This window comes from Macrobrachium rosenbergii, chromosome 20 (assembly GCF_040412425.1).
Source record: "Macrobrachium rosenbergii isolate ZJJX-2024 chromosome 20, ASM4041242v1, whole genome shotgun sequence".
Lineage (NCBI taxonomy): Eukaryota > Metazoa > Arthropoda > Malacostraca > Decapoda > Palaemonidae > Macrobrachium > Macrobrachium rosenbergii.
The window spans coordinates 12,243,888-12,262,131 of NC_089760.1; the positions used below are offsets into that span (position 1 = coordinate 12,243,888).

At 35.1% G+C, this 18,244-nt stretch overlaps 1 protein-coding gene across 5 annotated transcripts in view; it reads left to right on the plus strand.

Annotated features, from left to right (window-relative positions):
• The window catches only part of LOC136849048 (protein Skeletor, isoforms B/C), a 298,256-nt gene that overhangs the window by 253,268 nt on the left and 26,744 nt on the right, over positions 1-18,244 (plus strand). For 3 of the 5 annotated variants that reach the window (XM_067121947.1, XM_067121945.1, XM_067121946.1), the window contains 2 exons: positions 10,851-11,089; positions 11,979-12,165. In XM_067121947.1, the coding sequence (XP_066978048.1) occupies positions 10,851-11,089; positions 11,979-12,165 (426 nt within the window). Of the gene's footprint in view, positions 1-10,850; positions 11,090-11,978; positions 12,166-15,124; positions 15,158-18,244 lie in introns of all 5 variants that reach the window. The other 2 variants (XM_067121943.1, XM_067121944.1) reach the window with 1 other exon arrangement.

Genomic DNA, 18,244 nt, shown 5'->3' on the forward strand with positions numbered 1-18,244 from the left:
ATGACGATAGGTGTTTGTGTACTCTCTCTCTCTCTCTCTCTCTCTCTCTCTCTCTCTCTCTCTCTCTCTCTCTCTCTCTCTCTTTAGATATATATATATATATATATATATATATATATATATATATACATATACATACCCTATGTGTGTATGCATATGTATACAATGTATTTATGTGTTAATACATTATGTATATCTCACAAACTTTGCAGTCTCTGGCGAAATCACGTAAAGAGCTAACCCTCTATTCATCAAAATCATGTGGGCCGTAGAATTGGTCAGTTATATCACACCGTATCTAATATTCTTTTGATTTATTTATGAAGGACGCATATCGCGAAAGAAATAAGGTGATAAAAATGAACCATTTCCGATTTGAAAATGATAAACCTATGCTTAAATACCTGCATATATACGAACGTATGGATAGATAGATAGCGTGATAGATAGATAGATCGTGCAACGTTTTGCAATGAGAAAGAGAAAGAGAGAAAGACAGAGACAGAGAGCGTAAGATACTTTTCAATATTTGTTCTTCAAGCCCGTAGCTGCCATCAGAACGTCGACTTGTGTGGCGAAATACCCTTGAGGGAAAAAGAGAGTATACTAAGACTCGAGGGAACCGAGGCTATATAAGCATTGAAGAGTTAGTGCTTAGCAAAGAAAATATATAAAAAAAAATAATTCGGAGCTTATTACCTCCGAACATATACTCAGTTTCAGGAATAGTAAAAATGATTAAATGGAATCAAATTCATTGATAAACTGGGCTAGGATGATGATGGACTGAATATAATTCAGACTAAATAGAACTGAGATGAATTTAATGAGAGAGAGAGAGAGAGAGAGAGAGAGAGAGAGAGAGAGAGAGAGAGAGATTACGTCTGTCGACCGAGCGATAGGCTGATAGAGGAATCAGTGGCTGCCTGCTGTTCTGACAAGGTAACTTCAATAGCACAGGAGCCCTCGACACAACAAAGACTTCCATGATTACTTGCGCACATTGCATGCAGCGTTGCACAGTACATACTGCATAACAAAAAGCGCCTCCTTTTCCCCTCCCTTTTTCTCCTAAGGCATTCTGCAATTATATTTTTCTTTCGCTTCTGGACTTCGTTTCATTTTCTAATAATTAAAAAGTTTTTAGTCATTTTTCAGCCATTCGGATTGTTGCTCTGTGAATTTATAGTATCGTTTGTTAACTTAGCTAACTAAAGATATCTGATAAGGAATTTTCCTCACCAAGATGAGCTTGACTTTGCAAATGGTTGAATATTGCTGAAATATACCACTACCATTCCGGTATTCTATCTGGCAACAAATCATTTTTGCTCTAGTACTGAATATGTGTGCGTAATACAATACTAGAATAAATCAATAGATTTCTCTCTCTCTCTCTCTCTCTCTCTCTCTCTCTCTCTCTCTCTCTCTCTCTCTCTCTCTCTCTCTCTCTCTCTCACAAACTCACTCACTCTCTCTTTAACGTGATAGTGAGCTGGGGGAAGCAAGCATTTGATGCCTTGGTGTGATGATGCTTCCATCGGCTGCTGTTGAGTGCCAACATCAGATGCCTGGCGTAGATTCTTCCGCTCCTGACCCAAAACTACTTTTAATAAATCATCCTCCCGGGTGATAGATTTGGAAAAGTCTTAATCTATGCCATTATTTCCGGTCGGTCTGTTTTTGTGGTTATTATCGCACCTAGCAACTGGTCGATTGCAGAAGAGGGGCGTGGCTTCCATATCTCTATCCTCTTCCGCAGCTGACTAGCATCTCGGATGAATAACCAATACCGCACGGCTGCACGGGGAGCCCGTCTCTCATTGGTCAGCTGTTGCGCGACGTCACAAAAGAAGGCGGACGCCCATCTGCGCGCCGCCAGAGTTGCAAAAGTCTCGAAGCTGAGCGCATCTCGACGGCGCTGTTAGGGCATGAATCTCCCGCTGGTTTCTTGTCCCCGACAATTCCACCTCATTTTTTGAGTTGTTACGTAATTAAAGCTAAATCCGGCTAAAAGGGAAAGCACACTTATGGCTGCCAACCCACCAATTACTTAACGTGACTAACTGTCCATACATATTGCCTCCAAGAAGAAGAAAAATTAAGGACGAACGTTTCACTGAAGGACCCAAAAAGAAATGCATTTCCAAAGGCCCGGCTTAGAACAATGGCCGACCTCTTGTAATCTTTTCGATATCTGATGTGGTGGTCCAAACGCTGTCAACTTCAGAAATTTCCCCATCGATCAAAACATTCGCGCTGAGATTGAGAACTGACTCTTCAGGAGTAGGCATGAATATGTCTTGAAGAATCACTGGCTTATGGGGAATTCAGATTTTTTCCAGAATTAATTTAGTCCCAAATTATAGTCACAATGATGATATCCTTTTAGTATTACGAAACATATATATATAATGATAGCTTTTCAGCTTTATTCAGATCATACGTGCTCTCGAAAATCTACGGAGAAATTGATGAACGTTTAACTAGCTCAATGCGCCTCCGGTTATGATCATTCTGGTTATATAACAACCCTGTCATATAGACGCAAGTATATAAACGTCTCTTTGTGTATGTGTATACTTCTACAGGGACACACAGACAGACGCCCGGATAGACAGTGTATTCATATAAACCATATCTGCTCTACAAAAAAATTCTTATGTGTATTTCCACAACAGAAAACTTGCTCTGAAGTCAATTTACCTCTTATTATAAACTCCTCTTTCTGATTTGAATCAGATTAGTTAAAAGAGAGTGAAAGCATGAACGATTTATGCTGTCGTTTATTTGCTTATATTTTCCAACTATTTTCTTTCTCTTTTCTAACTTCTTGCAATATATTGCAGTATCAACAGAATCTCTTTCTCTCCTTTGAAAAATGGATGAATAAACACACACAATATATATATATATATATATATATATATATATATATATATATATATATATATATATATATATATCTATATATACATATATGTATATATGTTTGTACAAATACATTCATACATTAAGTATGTATATATATGCATACGCATATGTATGTATAATATATATATATATATATATATATATATATATATATATATATATATATATATATATATATATATATATATATATATAATTTACATACATATATATTTGTCTGTTAGCACATTTTGCTTGAACCATATTTCGTTTTATCATAAAACTGCTACATTTTACAGAGAGTGAAATCTGAATTACGTGCAGGCTGGAAGACGCTGTAAAGAAATTAAGATATAATAATTTTAGAAAAATATCGAACTGCATTCTTTAAGGATGATAGTCTTTTCAAAGATTCATATCTGGTTATATGCACAGTCCTACTCATACACATATTCATACATACATACATACATACATACACAGACATATATATATGTGTATGTGTTTGTGTACATATGTGTATACGTAAGTTTATATTTTAAGTTTGTGCTTATGTATGTATATGGGAAGGTATATGGGTGTGTACACCTATACGCATAACCAATCTGATCCCTTTAAAATGATCATTATTCTTTTTAAAAAATGCAGTTTAAGGCTACTCTAAGAGCATCATATCTCAGTTTCTGTATATTGTCTTCCAAGCTGCACGTAATTCAGCTTACGCTTAGTGTAAAAACATCCTAGTTTAGGATAAAAAGAAAGGCGGATCTGCAGTTAAGACGTAATCTCGCTCAAAAGTTAATAAAAGTAATTTGAGAAGGCTAAGAAAAAAAACCTTCTGGAAATGCTAAACACTGATGACTATGCCGTAGTCAGATAGTTTCAAAATTACAAAGTGAAGAACGCGTTACCAAAGAAGAAATACGCTAATACGAGCAGATAATTGGAAGAAATGTCAATGAAATCACTTTGGAAATTAACTGGTTTTATGTGACAGGCACTATTTGATAAATTTTCTTTAAAAATTCCATTCAGCGACACATTTATTGAACTACTCAAAATGAAAACGGTGTTCCTCCTTTATTCAGAAGGCGTATTGAAAAGTGCCTTTTTATCCATCATTTTCTCGGATAATGAAATAACGATGAACATAGCTTTCCTTTGAGATGTATAGACAGTTTCTTAGATCATTTTTCATTTATAAACAGTTTTACTAATCATCGCTTTAAATAGCAAGAGTTTGGCCAAAACGCTGTTATTCATTCAGAAGTGAAATCACTCACGAGCACGAGTGTTCATTAATCGATAAGGATGTAAACCATACGTTACTCGTTCATTCAGCAGCTAAAGGTGATACTCATTCAGTGATAGTTGAGTTCACTGCTGAATGCAAGGTTTGAATTGAATGTGACGAAGCTAAAGATTCCGTTGAATTATAATTCATTAGGGTCTCTATAAATGAGATGGCCAGTAGTTTCGTTTTAAAATGACTCTTGGAATAATTTACCTACAAAGACTAAGTAGATTCATTTAAACGAATAAAATATTTTGTAAACGAAATCACGAAAATTGAATTAGTTGTTGTATGGACTAGTTTATGATTGGATCAACTAATAAAGTAATCTATTAGCAACCGAAAATGTTTATTTATTAATAAAAATGACTCATTGAGTGAAAGAAACTTTAATCCATTTATTACATTATTAAATATGATACTTTATCGTAGATGAGATTAGTTGGAGAAAGAAAAAACTCGTTTATTGAAGAGCTATAAAAATTTATTATGATCATCAGACATAGATGCAAATGATAATTAGATTGGATAACTACAACCATCATTTATCGATAGTGAGAGAGAGAGAGAGAGAGAGAGGTGGGGGTGGGGCAATTCCTTCAATTTATTAAGCGCCGTCGATGAAAGTCATTGTCGTAGTATTTGGCTCGGTGGTCCAATATATTCAGAATTTGCTGTTGGTGAAATTCATGAGATCAGAAAAACGGTTCATCAGCTTATTACATTTACAGATAAAATTGCTCTCCAGTTATTGGTGATTAGATTTTAAGGATAGAAAAGTTTCATCCACTTATTAGATTCAGGCTAAATATGATATGCCTTTTTTAAATTATTCAAATGGGTTAATATAGAAACAAACATGATGTTCTCATTGGAGTCATTAGACTAGATAATATGATGTTCATGACTGAGGAGCAGATTTATTACATCGAGAAAAACTATAATTATCGTTAGACTGGATGGATATAAAAATCACAGACAAAGATTAGCGAGTGCATGTGATTTCGTTATTGATAATTAATAACGGTTTATTGCAATCAAATCCAAATACTAAAATTAGGTTAGAAAATCAACTCTGATCCACAATAACTAAAAACATTTATTCCCTAGCTAAAGTTGGTGGATAAATAGGATTTTCATTTACTTACAATTGGCTCACTGAATAAAGAAAGCTTATACTGATTTTCTTCAGCAGATATACAGATAAATCGCTATATCTATCTATATGTGTGTGTATATATATATATATATATATATATATATATATATATATATATATATATATATTTATATTCAAATATATATAATTATATATATATTTATATATAAATATATAAATACATATATATATATATATATATATATATATATATATATATATATATATATATATATATATATATATATATATATATATATATATATATATATATATATATATATATATATAATAGTTACCAATACGCGAGTAAAGACCAGATAGATAGACAGTCAGTAAGTGAGAGGATATTGAAAAGCGTACGTTCGTTGAGTAGATAGATAGACAGATGGAAGTGTTGGTATGGTAGGTAGGAGAAATCTGGGACTTGGGCAGCAACAGCAGCAGGGGTAGAGAATTGCTGCAATGCCGAGTTCTGAGAGAGAGAGAGAGAGAGAGAGAGAGAGAGAGAGAGAGAGAGAGCGTTCAATACCAACCGGAATGGAGGTTGTCTCTGTGCCCCCTGGCTCAAGGTTACCCGGTTACCTCACTCTTTCTCTCGTCTCTCCCTCCCTCCTTTCCCTCCCCTCCCCTCCCCTCCGCTCCCCCACCTCTTTCCTCCTCCTCCTCTTTCACCTTCTCACTCTTCCTTCCCCATGAATCCTTATTTTCACTTTTCTTTTTAATCCCTATATTCTTTATAATTCCGCTATCCTTCTGAGTCTCACTTTTAGAGGTTGACTGGAAATGAACAGTACAGAGAGTTTCATTCCCTTATCCTTAATGCAAACACACACGCACATAAATATATATATATATATATATATATATATATATATATATATATATATATATATATATATATATATATATATATATATATATATATATATATATATATATATATTTATATATATATATATATATATATATATAATATATATATATATGTATATAAAATATATTTATATATATATATATATATATATATATTTATATATTATATATATATATATATATATATATATATATATATATATATGTATATGTATATAAAAGTGTTCAGAATTAAATATTTAATCTACATATTATAATAAAACTGACTGATCATAATTTTTCTTATTAAAGCAAAAGGTTTCTATATCAACCACAGTTCTTGTTGAGTCTCATCAGATTTCGAGACTAACAACGCAAAGCTCATATCGGAACAAATTGAGCTGGTACTTTTCCCAGTTCCCATGAACTATGGAAATTGCCAAATTATATTTTGCAGAACTTTAACGGTAAGAAATCTGTACTGATTGTGTTAGTCTAATTAATTAATCAAGTCACTTTGATGTCATCTCAAGCCTCAGTGACCCGCTGACGCTCACAGCAGACTTCCAAGGCCTGTTACAAGTGCTACTTATGCCTGGGTTTGCTCATGGAAAGGGCACTGACCTCTTGCTTAGCTCTGCTCAATTGTCAGGTCTTGTGGCCGACATGCGTCAAGGGAGAATTCAAAGTTCAGGTTCACTGCTCTCAATTGTCCTGTTTTCTCATGCAAACAAGGTTTTGACATAAGAACACAAGACAATGCATTGGCTGGCTTCAGTTGTTCTTGCGAGAGTTAAAAAGTTTCTTATAGTTTTCAAGGCTTGCATTGATGAGGAAAATTCATCTGTCAGGTATCTGTGCTGTGTGTTTCTTAGGCTCTCATTTTTTTTAAAAAATAACGTTGCTCTTTGTCTTCGAGTAGTTTGAATTGAAGAGTTTTCTTTTATATCTAGAAAAATGTGATACTCTTTCTTCAAAATGCGATGCTCGCTTCTGTAGCCAGTTGTTATCTTCAAGATTAGATTTGATAATTTCGGTAATCGACGGTGAAATTGAAACATTATTGTATTCATATTTTCACTTTTTCTCCTCCTCTGGACCAGAATTATTGTGGCAACGTTTTCACATTGGCGTACTTTATCTCATTTAATGTAAATTTAGTGAGGATGGCAAGCTTTATATTTCCATTGCTTGCTTCAGTAGCAGAGATAATTAGATATATCTGAACATAGCTTTGCAATATGAAAAAAATTGCTTAAAGCGCAAAGAAGGTCTTTATCATTGCAGATAATATTTATTACTTGCCAGTGTGTCGGCAGTCTCCTGATGACTTAGTTTTAGTGGCGAACAGTGAATCCTGTATTTAATCACGTTCTTACATTTCAAAGGAAATTACAATTTGTTGTCCATAAATGTACTTATATTTATATATATATATATATATATATATATATATATATATATATATATATATATATATATATATATATATATATATATATATATATATGTATGTATGTATGTATATATATATATTCAACAATATGCTGTTCCACTGTTAATGGCTGGATACAGAAAAATCAGTATAAAAGACATTGGTCATTCGTCCTTCAACTGATGTATCAATGATAAATCCACTTGCAGAGCATTTCCAGAACTTGAACCTTTTCATATACCTATGCAGAAGGCTCGAAGCTTCCTACACACACACACTGAAGCAGACGCTTCTACCTTGCACGTGTTCTCTGGCTTTCAGGATGAAGGGGATCTTCAGTTTCAATATATCTCCCACGCCATCTGTCCAGCACTTAGAGACTTCCTGGAATCCTTCCTTCCAACACGAAGGAATTATACGCTTGTAACAGATCTATCGTCTGTCATGCTCTCCACATGATTAACCATCTCAACACGCGTTAATTCAGCTTTTCACTCACGCTGGTATTACCGTTTCTTCATGTATCCACTTTCGACACTTTCAGCCCGTTATTCTTCATACACTTTTGAGATGTTCATCTTAATAGGTTCTATCTTCCACACTTCGTTTGCATTCCAGCAGTGGCTTCCATGGAAACTCCATATATGCTTTTATACTCTTTGCTAACTTTCATGCTTTCACGCTTCTTGCATCCTACCATCGCCCAATATATTTGCTTTCAGATACCTGTATGAATCAACCATTGCCATTCTTGGACCACTTATAGCACCATTATTTGCTCCATCCTTCTGGTTTCCTTTTACCCCCATGGCGTTACTCTGATTACATTTACTACCAGTTTTTAGTTTTCTGTAAAAGAAAAGATTGAGATGGCTATTTGTCTGTCCGCCCTCAGATCTTAAAAACTACTGAGGGTAGAGGGCTGCAAATTGGTATGTTGATCATCTACCCTCCAATCAACAAACACCAAATTGCAGCCCTCTAGCCTCAGTAATTTTTATTTTATTTAAGGTTAAATTTAGCCGTGGTCGTGCGTCTGGCACAGCTACAGGTGCCGGAACACATGCCACCACCGGGCCGTGGCTGAATGTTTCATGGGCCGCGGCTGAGAGTTTCATAGGCCGTGGCTGAGAATTCACACAGCATTATACGCTGTATAGAAAACTCGATTGTGCCGAAGAAACTTCGGCGCAGTTTTTCCTTGTTACCCCTTGCAGACTCTCCAAGATCTTGTGCTGGTCCCTGCGGTTTCTCTTTACCATCCCAGTTAACATTGTATCATCAGCAAACATCAGACACACTCCATAACGAACAATTTCTTTATACCACAACTTTGCGCCTGTATCTCATATCTTTTCTCTGATTCCTCTCATCACTCTGTCATGAAAAATATTAATTAACCTCTGGAAGAACAGACCAGTGACCCAGACACACTTTTAGCACCCAACCAGAACCAGTTACTCTCCAGACAACATATTCTAACGGAGGGTGGTCCAACGTGATGCCCGTGGCCAAAATTAACCCGCTTGACTGTTGGTTAGGTCTGCCTGCAATTTAATTGACGAAAAAATACATTCTTAATTAAGTATATTAAATAATCAAGAAAAATAATAAGAATTATATGCTCATCAGTTATGAGTATAATGAGTGTTATATGTAAACATGTTCTATTAATACATTTTCACTGAAAAGCTTATGAATTCATATATACGAGTATATATATATATATATATATATATATATATATATATATATATATATATATATATATATATATATATATATATATATCTAAAATAAATATTTCAGTATTAACTACTAAGGTTTTCTCTTTCATATAAATGAAGTCACTGCGAAAATCCCTGGGATAGCCCTAGTGTAATAAATGCATATATTTCCCCATCAAAATATTTTTAATCACTCAAAGACTCCCTGTGTGTGAGAGCGTGTATGTGTATGTGCAAGTATAGATGTGTTACGAGGAACGTATTAAAAAAAGACTGTACTAATTAATTCGTCTTCCTTAACTGTAAATCGTTATCGCGGTAAATAATTGTTGTACCGGGTCCTTTATTAAGATTTTAATAACGATTTCTTCCGCTTTTGTTCATTGTTTCACCTTCCTGTTTCCCTTTTATTTTGTATTCTTCCATTTCTTAATATCCACCTTTTTGCATCTCGTTTCCCTGATTTGGCTCCATTTTATATCGCTTGGTGTTTCGTTCTTTTCGTTCGTTTATCTTTTATTTCGTCACTATTACCCTCTCTTTCCTCGGGCGTTATTCTCTTTCCTTCGTTCTGTTTGAGATCTTAATCCTTTGCGTATCCTTCCTTATACTGCTATCGCTTTTTCAGTCAAGTGTACGGTAAACTTTTTATCACTACTCAGAGTGGCAGTTTCATTTCATTAGAAGTACTGGTTATGCTATGAGAACTGTCAAAAATTTTAACATATATTAATGTTATTGTATTTTCTGCTGGAAAGGTTTTACTTCATAGTTACTTGACTCTGAAGTGCCTGAACCTTGGGTGTTAATTCCACTACAAAGGCTGTGGAAGTCCGATATTCCTGCCATTTATTTAATTCTAATCTTCATAATTCAAATTATATTCGTGCTTACAATTCTGTTTAGCTGACAAGTGCCCGAGAAGATGTAAAAATTTTTTTTTATTCACTTTATAGACAAGGTTCCCGGAACTTCATTTATAAGGCCACGTATGTTGAAGCGGGATTAGTCCAATTTTTGAAATTATAACATTGTTAAGAATTTAATAACAAATAACAGCATTAACGAATTCCACATCCACTTATTACTTATATTTTCGATATCAAGTCGCAAAAGACCTCTTGGCTCCTCGATTTCCTTTTTTTCAGTACGCTTACTACTGTAAGGTTTAAATATGAATGGGAAGTATATGAAGAAACATTAGATTTAGTTAGCTTCTTCCTCACCTTAACCTAAATTGCGGATTGAAATCTTTCCTCTTTAAGGTTTTTTTTTTATCTAATTCCTGTTATTGTTAAAAGTTTATAGCAGTAAGTGTATCTAAAAAAGTGTTAGGAAATCCAGAAGTTGAGAGAGTTTTTGTGACTTCAAATAAAAAAAATGGTATTAGCAGTATCAGTACTATTGGTATTAAAATGATCAGGTATTCCTACTTATGTAAATAAAACTCCCATCTTTTTCTTTCAGGTGAACTTTGGTCACGTGAACATCCCCGACACTCTTGACCCTCCCAGAAAAAGAACTCTTCCAGAATTCCAGCGGCTGGCTCACGGCCTCCGATCTGGAAACATCACCATACTGGACGCAAAAACCTTTTATATTCCCAACCTCCATTACGATGGTCTGGGTCCCGATGCTTACTTCTGGGTGGGCAAAGGATCCAAGCCTGACCCTAAAGGTCACAAGATTCCAAATGAAATGGGCAGGTGAGAAAATAGCACACTGATTGTCTGATCAGACTGAGAATACCGTACCATGCATGTTAGCTTAAGATGAGATTTGAAGCTTAGTAACCTTTCTTTATTCCTTTTCACTTCTTTCAGCATCAGATGATGCAGTTTTGTAGGTTTGCTTCACTGATTTGCCAACCATAAAATAGAGAAGATTCTGTGTATAAGTATTTTGTTCTTCATTCATTAAAGTTCCGGCAGCGTCATAAGCACACCATATTCTTGTGCTTGTATCTGTTTTATCAAGGGAAATACGAACATATTACTATACTGTTTCTAGGTTACTAAAAGGAATTTCTATTTTAGTTATGGTAGCAGAAGGTAAATATTTGCATTTCTATTTTATTATCATCAGAAACAAGTACAAAGACGAGTATTAAAAGTGGGAATTGGTAGGTAACTGACACCTATGTTTTTATTGTATACAATATTTTATTTTACATTTTTTGAAGTTGCTTGGCAACCAAAAGGTTTCTTAACAGTGTATTATAGAGAAGAAATTTGTCTTACGTTATACGGCACAGAATATCTGGAACAGTACTTGCAAAGTTCAGAAATTTGTTTCATTGACAAGACCAAATTTCTTTATGTGCTACAGAATTTTTGCTTGATATTAGTCTCAATGAGAAACCATAAATAGTTTTTTTTTTTTGGAAGATTTTGTTAACTACATCAAAACGGTTGTACTTGAAACAAATGATCTCTTATCGTCCATCTAAAATGCTGTTTCGCTAACAATTTATATCCCGGCTTATATATAATTCTTTGTTGTTGCTACTGCTCTCGTTACATTTTCCTATTCAGTTCGTCAAATTCTCTTCTCCATTCTCTCTCTCTCTATCTCTCCCTTCCTCTCCTCATGCAGCCTCGACGTCCTCCGGAGGTACGAGGGCGAGGACATTGAACTCCAGTTGCCCGACAACCTGACAGTGTACGACATCGATTACTTAGGCGTCTGGTGCGTCACGTTTAAACACAATTTCGGACACGTCCAGATTCCAAATGCTGAAGATCTCTGGGTCCCACCATCCCTGGGACAGACGCGCATCAAGGTGATTATCTCTTTTCTTTCTTTCACGAGCCTTACGATGTTCTCTCAGTTGTTTTCATGATTATTATTATTATTGTTATATTTCTGTTTTACTGTGTTGTATTATTTATGTTACTTGTTTTAATTAATCGTTGTTTTCTTCGTTCTTGTTTAGCCTTAATTTGTTTGTTTTGAATTAATAGGTCTCCTCATCTGTTTATATATATATATACATTATATATATATGTATATATATATATGCATATATATGAATATATATACAATACAACTTATATTTACTAAATTTAGCAAAATCCAGCATCCTTCACAAGTTGATTCTCACCACTAAGCTTTTAGTCATTTTTAAAAGTGATGATATATTATCACTGAAAATCAATTTTTTCAATAGTTTTGCGCAAAAAAAAGTGTACTTCGGTGTACGTATGTCTGAAAAATTCAAAGATTAAAGAAAAACTATAAGAACTAAGCTACTGAAGCTTTTTTCTCTTTTCATATCTGTAAGACATTTTTTTTCGCACAGAAAATGGATATTCTCTTTGGGCCTTATTCTTGATTCTTGGAAAAAATCAAAGATAACTACTTGCTTGTCCATCGGTAGTTTTCATTAAACGCCATAATAAATTATATACATAGTGTGGTTCATGGACAAGTTCAGAAAAGCGTAGTAAAGCTCGTTCACAAATATTCAGAAATAGAATTTAGGTATTTCACAGTCAGTTATTCAGTAAAAATTGGAGCCTGCTTTACTCATGAAAAAAATATGAAGCAAGCTTGGTTAATTCGAGAATTAAATATCTGAGGAGTAACCCCGACTAGCCCAGTAACAAAAATTCAGAAAAAAATTATCTTTATAAAAAAAACAGAAAGTTAATCTACTTCTTGAACAGATTTTCATGAAATTTAAGTTAGAAAATTCATGAGCTGATGTAATATTCAGAAAAATTAGCACAGCCACATCAGCAACAAAACTAAAGCTATGGTACTTTATGAACAAATGTTCTGGGCAGTAAGTTTGTGATTAATAAACAAATATAAAAGAGAATCTATCTCTCAATTTGTTAAAAGCTAAAAACCTTTGTAATTGGACTCTTTGAAAACACGTCTGTTCTTTCTTGCTTCAATGGGAGTTTAGCTAAATAAATGCAGTAGGTTTTCCGTCAGAGTCATCGGCAAATTTCTGTCATTTTGACATCCACAAGGCTCATGCTTAAATACCGGCAGATTTAGACTATAATTTGGTTCTTGGTCAGATATCAGAAAAATTCAAGCATCATTTTGCTTATGATTAAATTATAAGTAATTTGTTATGACTATTTAATTGAAAAATCACTGAATATGAATCGTGCTGTTATGCTGATGGATGAACTCAGTAGATCAGACATATATCTTGATTCATGTTCCCAAATCGTTATATTTTTGCACGTTTTTTCAAAATGAGAAAACGCACTGAGTGTTAACATTTTGATGTCTGGTTCAGCAAACCTTCTTGCACTGCGAAAAGAGGGTTATACTCTAAATGATACATGTTGTATGGAGAAAGCCTGAAGCTTACAATACTTTGTGATTGACTGTAAATTATCTTGGGAACAAAACTTTAGAGTACTATGAAAATACGAGAATACCAAAGTATTATTTTTATCATATGACTGAGATGCACATATATATATGATTATCATTTCAAAATTCCATTTTTCTGATGCCATCTAACAAATAGGCGTTCTTGCTTAATATACTTTCGTTACATTCAACTTTATTTTTAGTTTTTTAAGTAAGTTTATTTTTCATTTTGATTTCATTTAATTTCCAGTTCCTAATATGTTGAGGCACTTATTTATAAGGACATGCACATATGTATTTATATATGTATATGTAATATTTTGTCAAAAAGAATCTTATTCTACATCTTGGGTCACTCTCAAACTTTATTGAAAATTTTATCAAGCAAAAGATTGCTAGTAGTTCTTTAGCCATGAAATTGAAAAATGTGATGAATATGATAAAAATTAGTGACTTTTTCTGAACTGCCACTCATTCTGACCACTTTTACTCTGTGATATTTTACTATTAAGTTTCTATGCATATAGATGACCTGCATGCATCTCTTACCGTTAAGACCCCAGAATCATGCGTATGTATGTTTGCGTGTATATCCATACACGCACGTATACATATACACATATATAGATCGCCACCTCTATTTGTATATAGGAAGTTATCAAGTAGACCATCATAACTGTTAGTTGATGAAGATTATTTTTTCTATTTTTAATGAATGTAGCTAACGAAGATTTGGGCAAAGACTATAACATATTCTCTGTTCTCAGTTCGTCACATTCCCTTTATTTACGACTAGTATCTGTTTTTCATTTCGGTTTAGTGAACATGTTTCATGCTAAAATAGGTTTACAAGTATATCAGCCTAGTGAAAGATGGTAAGATGCATTCCAAAATTGAGAAATTAGAAAGCGGCGGTGCTGGACCCTCGCATCTCTGGAGGGCCAAAAAAAAGTGGGGGCGATACTTCTCAAAAACTTCAGTTGACTTTGAACGGAGGATTTCAAGGCCAAGGTCAAGGGTTTGATGCAAAGAGTTGTTCCCTCTTTAAGCCTGTGAATAGTGTGGTAATTATTGCTTACACAGAGCAAAAGTTCTCCTATTACGTCATGATACTTCAGCAAATTGTGTGCTCATTTGTTCAAACAAAGATTACCTTCTGAACAAAGGGGATGACATTTTTCCAGTTTGCTTTATGGTAACATTTTGTTGAAAGCTAAGAAAGAGAGAGAGAAAAATCCAAATTAAAAAAGATAGGGTCGAGCAATTGCTGCCTGGGTCCAGCACTGACCGCAGCCATATTGCTCGGGGCCCACCACCTTGGCTACGGACCAGTAACATCAGGAGCAGGAGTAGTCGCAGAGAAGCTGGAGCAGCAGCCTCATACGGGTGTTCTTTGTTCGCAGCCCTACTGGTGGTATCTGGGCGAGCCGGGTCAAGTAAGTTGTCACCTCTCCTCCTCTTCCTCCACCACCTCCTCCTCCTCCTCCTCTTCCTCCTCCTCCTCTCCTCCTATTATACCCAACCATCTGAAATTAAGAAACATTAAAACAAGAGAATCCTGTGCTGCGCATGTGCCCACACCTACTCTGCGCGCTGTTTACTCTCAAATGTATCTTTTGATTTCGTAAATCATTTTGTGCTTCGCTTTTTACTGGATTGTTTCACTGAATTATCTCGTTTTTTACTTTAGTGAAATCATTATTGTTTTTTGTTGCAAAGAAATTATACATTGGTTTTGTTTTGACTGATTGTGCATGCCTGCATGATGACCGCCGGAGGACGGTGCCCTTTGGACTGCAATGTTTGCCGTTCGAGCAGTTGTCTGCCCTGATGTGTAGGCCTAAGTTCCCAATGGTTCATTTTTTTTTATTTAGTTGTATTTCTTTTTTTAGTTTGATTGTTTTATTCATGTGCTGACACGCTCGATCTCCTCTCCTCTCACACACACCTCCTTGGTTGCTAACTACCAGCTTGATGAACTGATCGAAGCGTATGGCGCTGGCGTGACGTACGGAGAAGACGACAAGGATGTGTATCACCCAGTAGCTCCATCCCAGCCCGGGAGACCCAGGCAACCAACTGACACACAGGAGGGCCACGGTACTCGTACTCAGGGCCATGGTACTAATACCCAGGGCCATGGTACTCGTCCTCACGAGCCCTCTGACACTCACGGAAAGGAGTGGCACGATAACACCTTAGACTATACTGATTCTGAGACTGACCCAGACTCTGGTTCTGATTCGCAGGATGGCTCTAACTTCACTTCGGGGGCTGACTCTGACATCGGGAGTGGTGCTCCCTATTCCTCCTACTCCTCTATCCTCCTCCTCACCGCCACCACCACCATCACCTGCATTCCTCACATCCTCCTCCCTCTGCTACCAACTCTCTTTAGTTCCCTCCTTCTCCTTCCATTGGATGGCACGGGTCTCTTCCGCCTGTAACGGTCTTTCCCCTTCCACCTCTCATCAGCTCCTCTTCGTCTCTTCTCTCTCTCCCTCTCTCTCTCTTTCTCTCTCTCCTTCCTTCAGAAATCCTTTGTGCTCCGTTCCCTTTCCTTTCTCTTTCAGTTTATCCGTCGTCTGAAGAACTTTCCAAGATTCTCTCTCTCTCTCGTTCATTCTCTCCCTCTCTACAGACCTCTGGTTCATATCATCATAAGCTAATTTGTTTCATTACCTAACTTGTGTTACACAATACTTTCCCGGTCTTCTGTACTTTCTTTTTATTGCGCTCTCGTTCTTACTCTTAAGCACAACCACGTGGAAGCCTCATTATCCCAAAGCTAGAGAATAATAAAATGCCTAAACTTCTTTGCCTTTTTCGAGCAAAAATTGAGACATATATTTTAGATAACATTCAGTCGCGTTAGATATCACAAGAAAATGACGAGGTTTAGTGTATATTCGGTAAATTAGCCTGCAATCTCTCCATTCGGTCTAGAACAAAATGCTGTAAAATGCGCATTTATTGATTTAGCCCCGGTGATAAATGATTTTCATCTTTACTTGAGTAAATGTAAAACCGAATAAGTCAAGTGGCGGTAAATTCAAAGAAGCTGCAGTGGTTTTCAAACTGCCATATGCGCCTATATCTATTTTCTGCCCTTTTTATTTTGTATACAGTAAAACATCCTATCAACTCCCGATGCGCACTTACGGTAAAATCAGTTAAATCCTCAGATGCTCATGATATGCATATTCATATTCATATATACATAAATATGTGTGAATGCGCGTGTTTACTCGTATGTATGTGCATATCGCTTGCGTTTCCCTCATGCTTTAAACCAGCTTAGACTCTTGTTCATTTCCGTAAAAAGCTTGCCATATTAAGAGCAGTTTTATTTTACATTAGAATAAAACCAGCTTTTGAAAGGTTTATCTAAACGTTGGTTAGCTTAAAATTCCCAGGCGCTTCGAGAAAAATGTATTAGAAAGATAAGTAGAACAATGTTGCTGATGTGGACTGAAGTCTGTATATGTATATATATACGAGGGTGAGTCAAAAGTTCTACTACTAATTCGTATATATATATATATATATATATATATATATATATATATATATATATATATATATATATATATATATACATATATATATATATATTAATGACTTTTATAAGAAGTCCATGTATATACAAATGACTTTTTAAGTACTACTGGTCAGTAAGAGAGTAAAAGATCCCTTAAAAATTTTCACTTAACTGTAAATACTCCATTGTTATAAACAGCAATAAGACTTTTGTGTATTTTTCCCTCATTATGATAGCAGCATTAGGCATAATCCATCCTCATCCAATTTGCCTATGCATACCGGTGAAGGAGATATATTAGGATGTTGAGCATGTATTCCGCAAGAATACTTTATTTTTTTTTTTTTTTACTTGTTCTTTCAGCAAGTAACTTTCTGTCCCTCTATCTGCTTATATAGAGCCGCGCTGTTCATGTACTGCCGTAATTCGTTTTCCAAGATATTTTCTCTACATGTTCCGAGCATATATATATATTTCTGTTATATATCATTTTATCTTATTTTTTATTTGCAACTATATATGCCACTTGCTGCAAAGTAAATTATCTACGCGTTTCTTCTTTCTTTTGTAGTATTTGTTTACGGTAATATTCTGTAAGAGATATTGTCCATTAGACATACACAAATAAACACACACATACATATATAAATACATATTATTTAAGCATCTAATACGTTCAGTTTTCCATATTATAAACATATTCTGAGCTTTCATTACATATTATCTCTCTCTCTCTCTCTCTCTCTCTCTCTCTCTCTCTCTCTCTCTCTCTCTCTCTCTCTCTCTCTCAAATCTCGAAACCAAATCGCTGCTCCCATATCTCTCTCATATGTAACTTCCATTAACCTACCTCAGTTCCCCGTTTTAACTTGTGCTCTTAATTGTTCCCGATCATGAACCGTTTAATTTTCCCTTAGGTGTATTGTATATGTCTTCGGTTTGGAGTTCTGTTTTAATGTATTTGCTGTTCGTTTATGCTCCC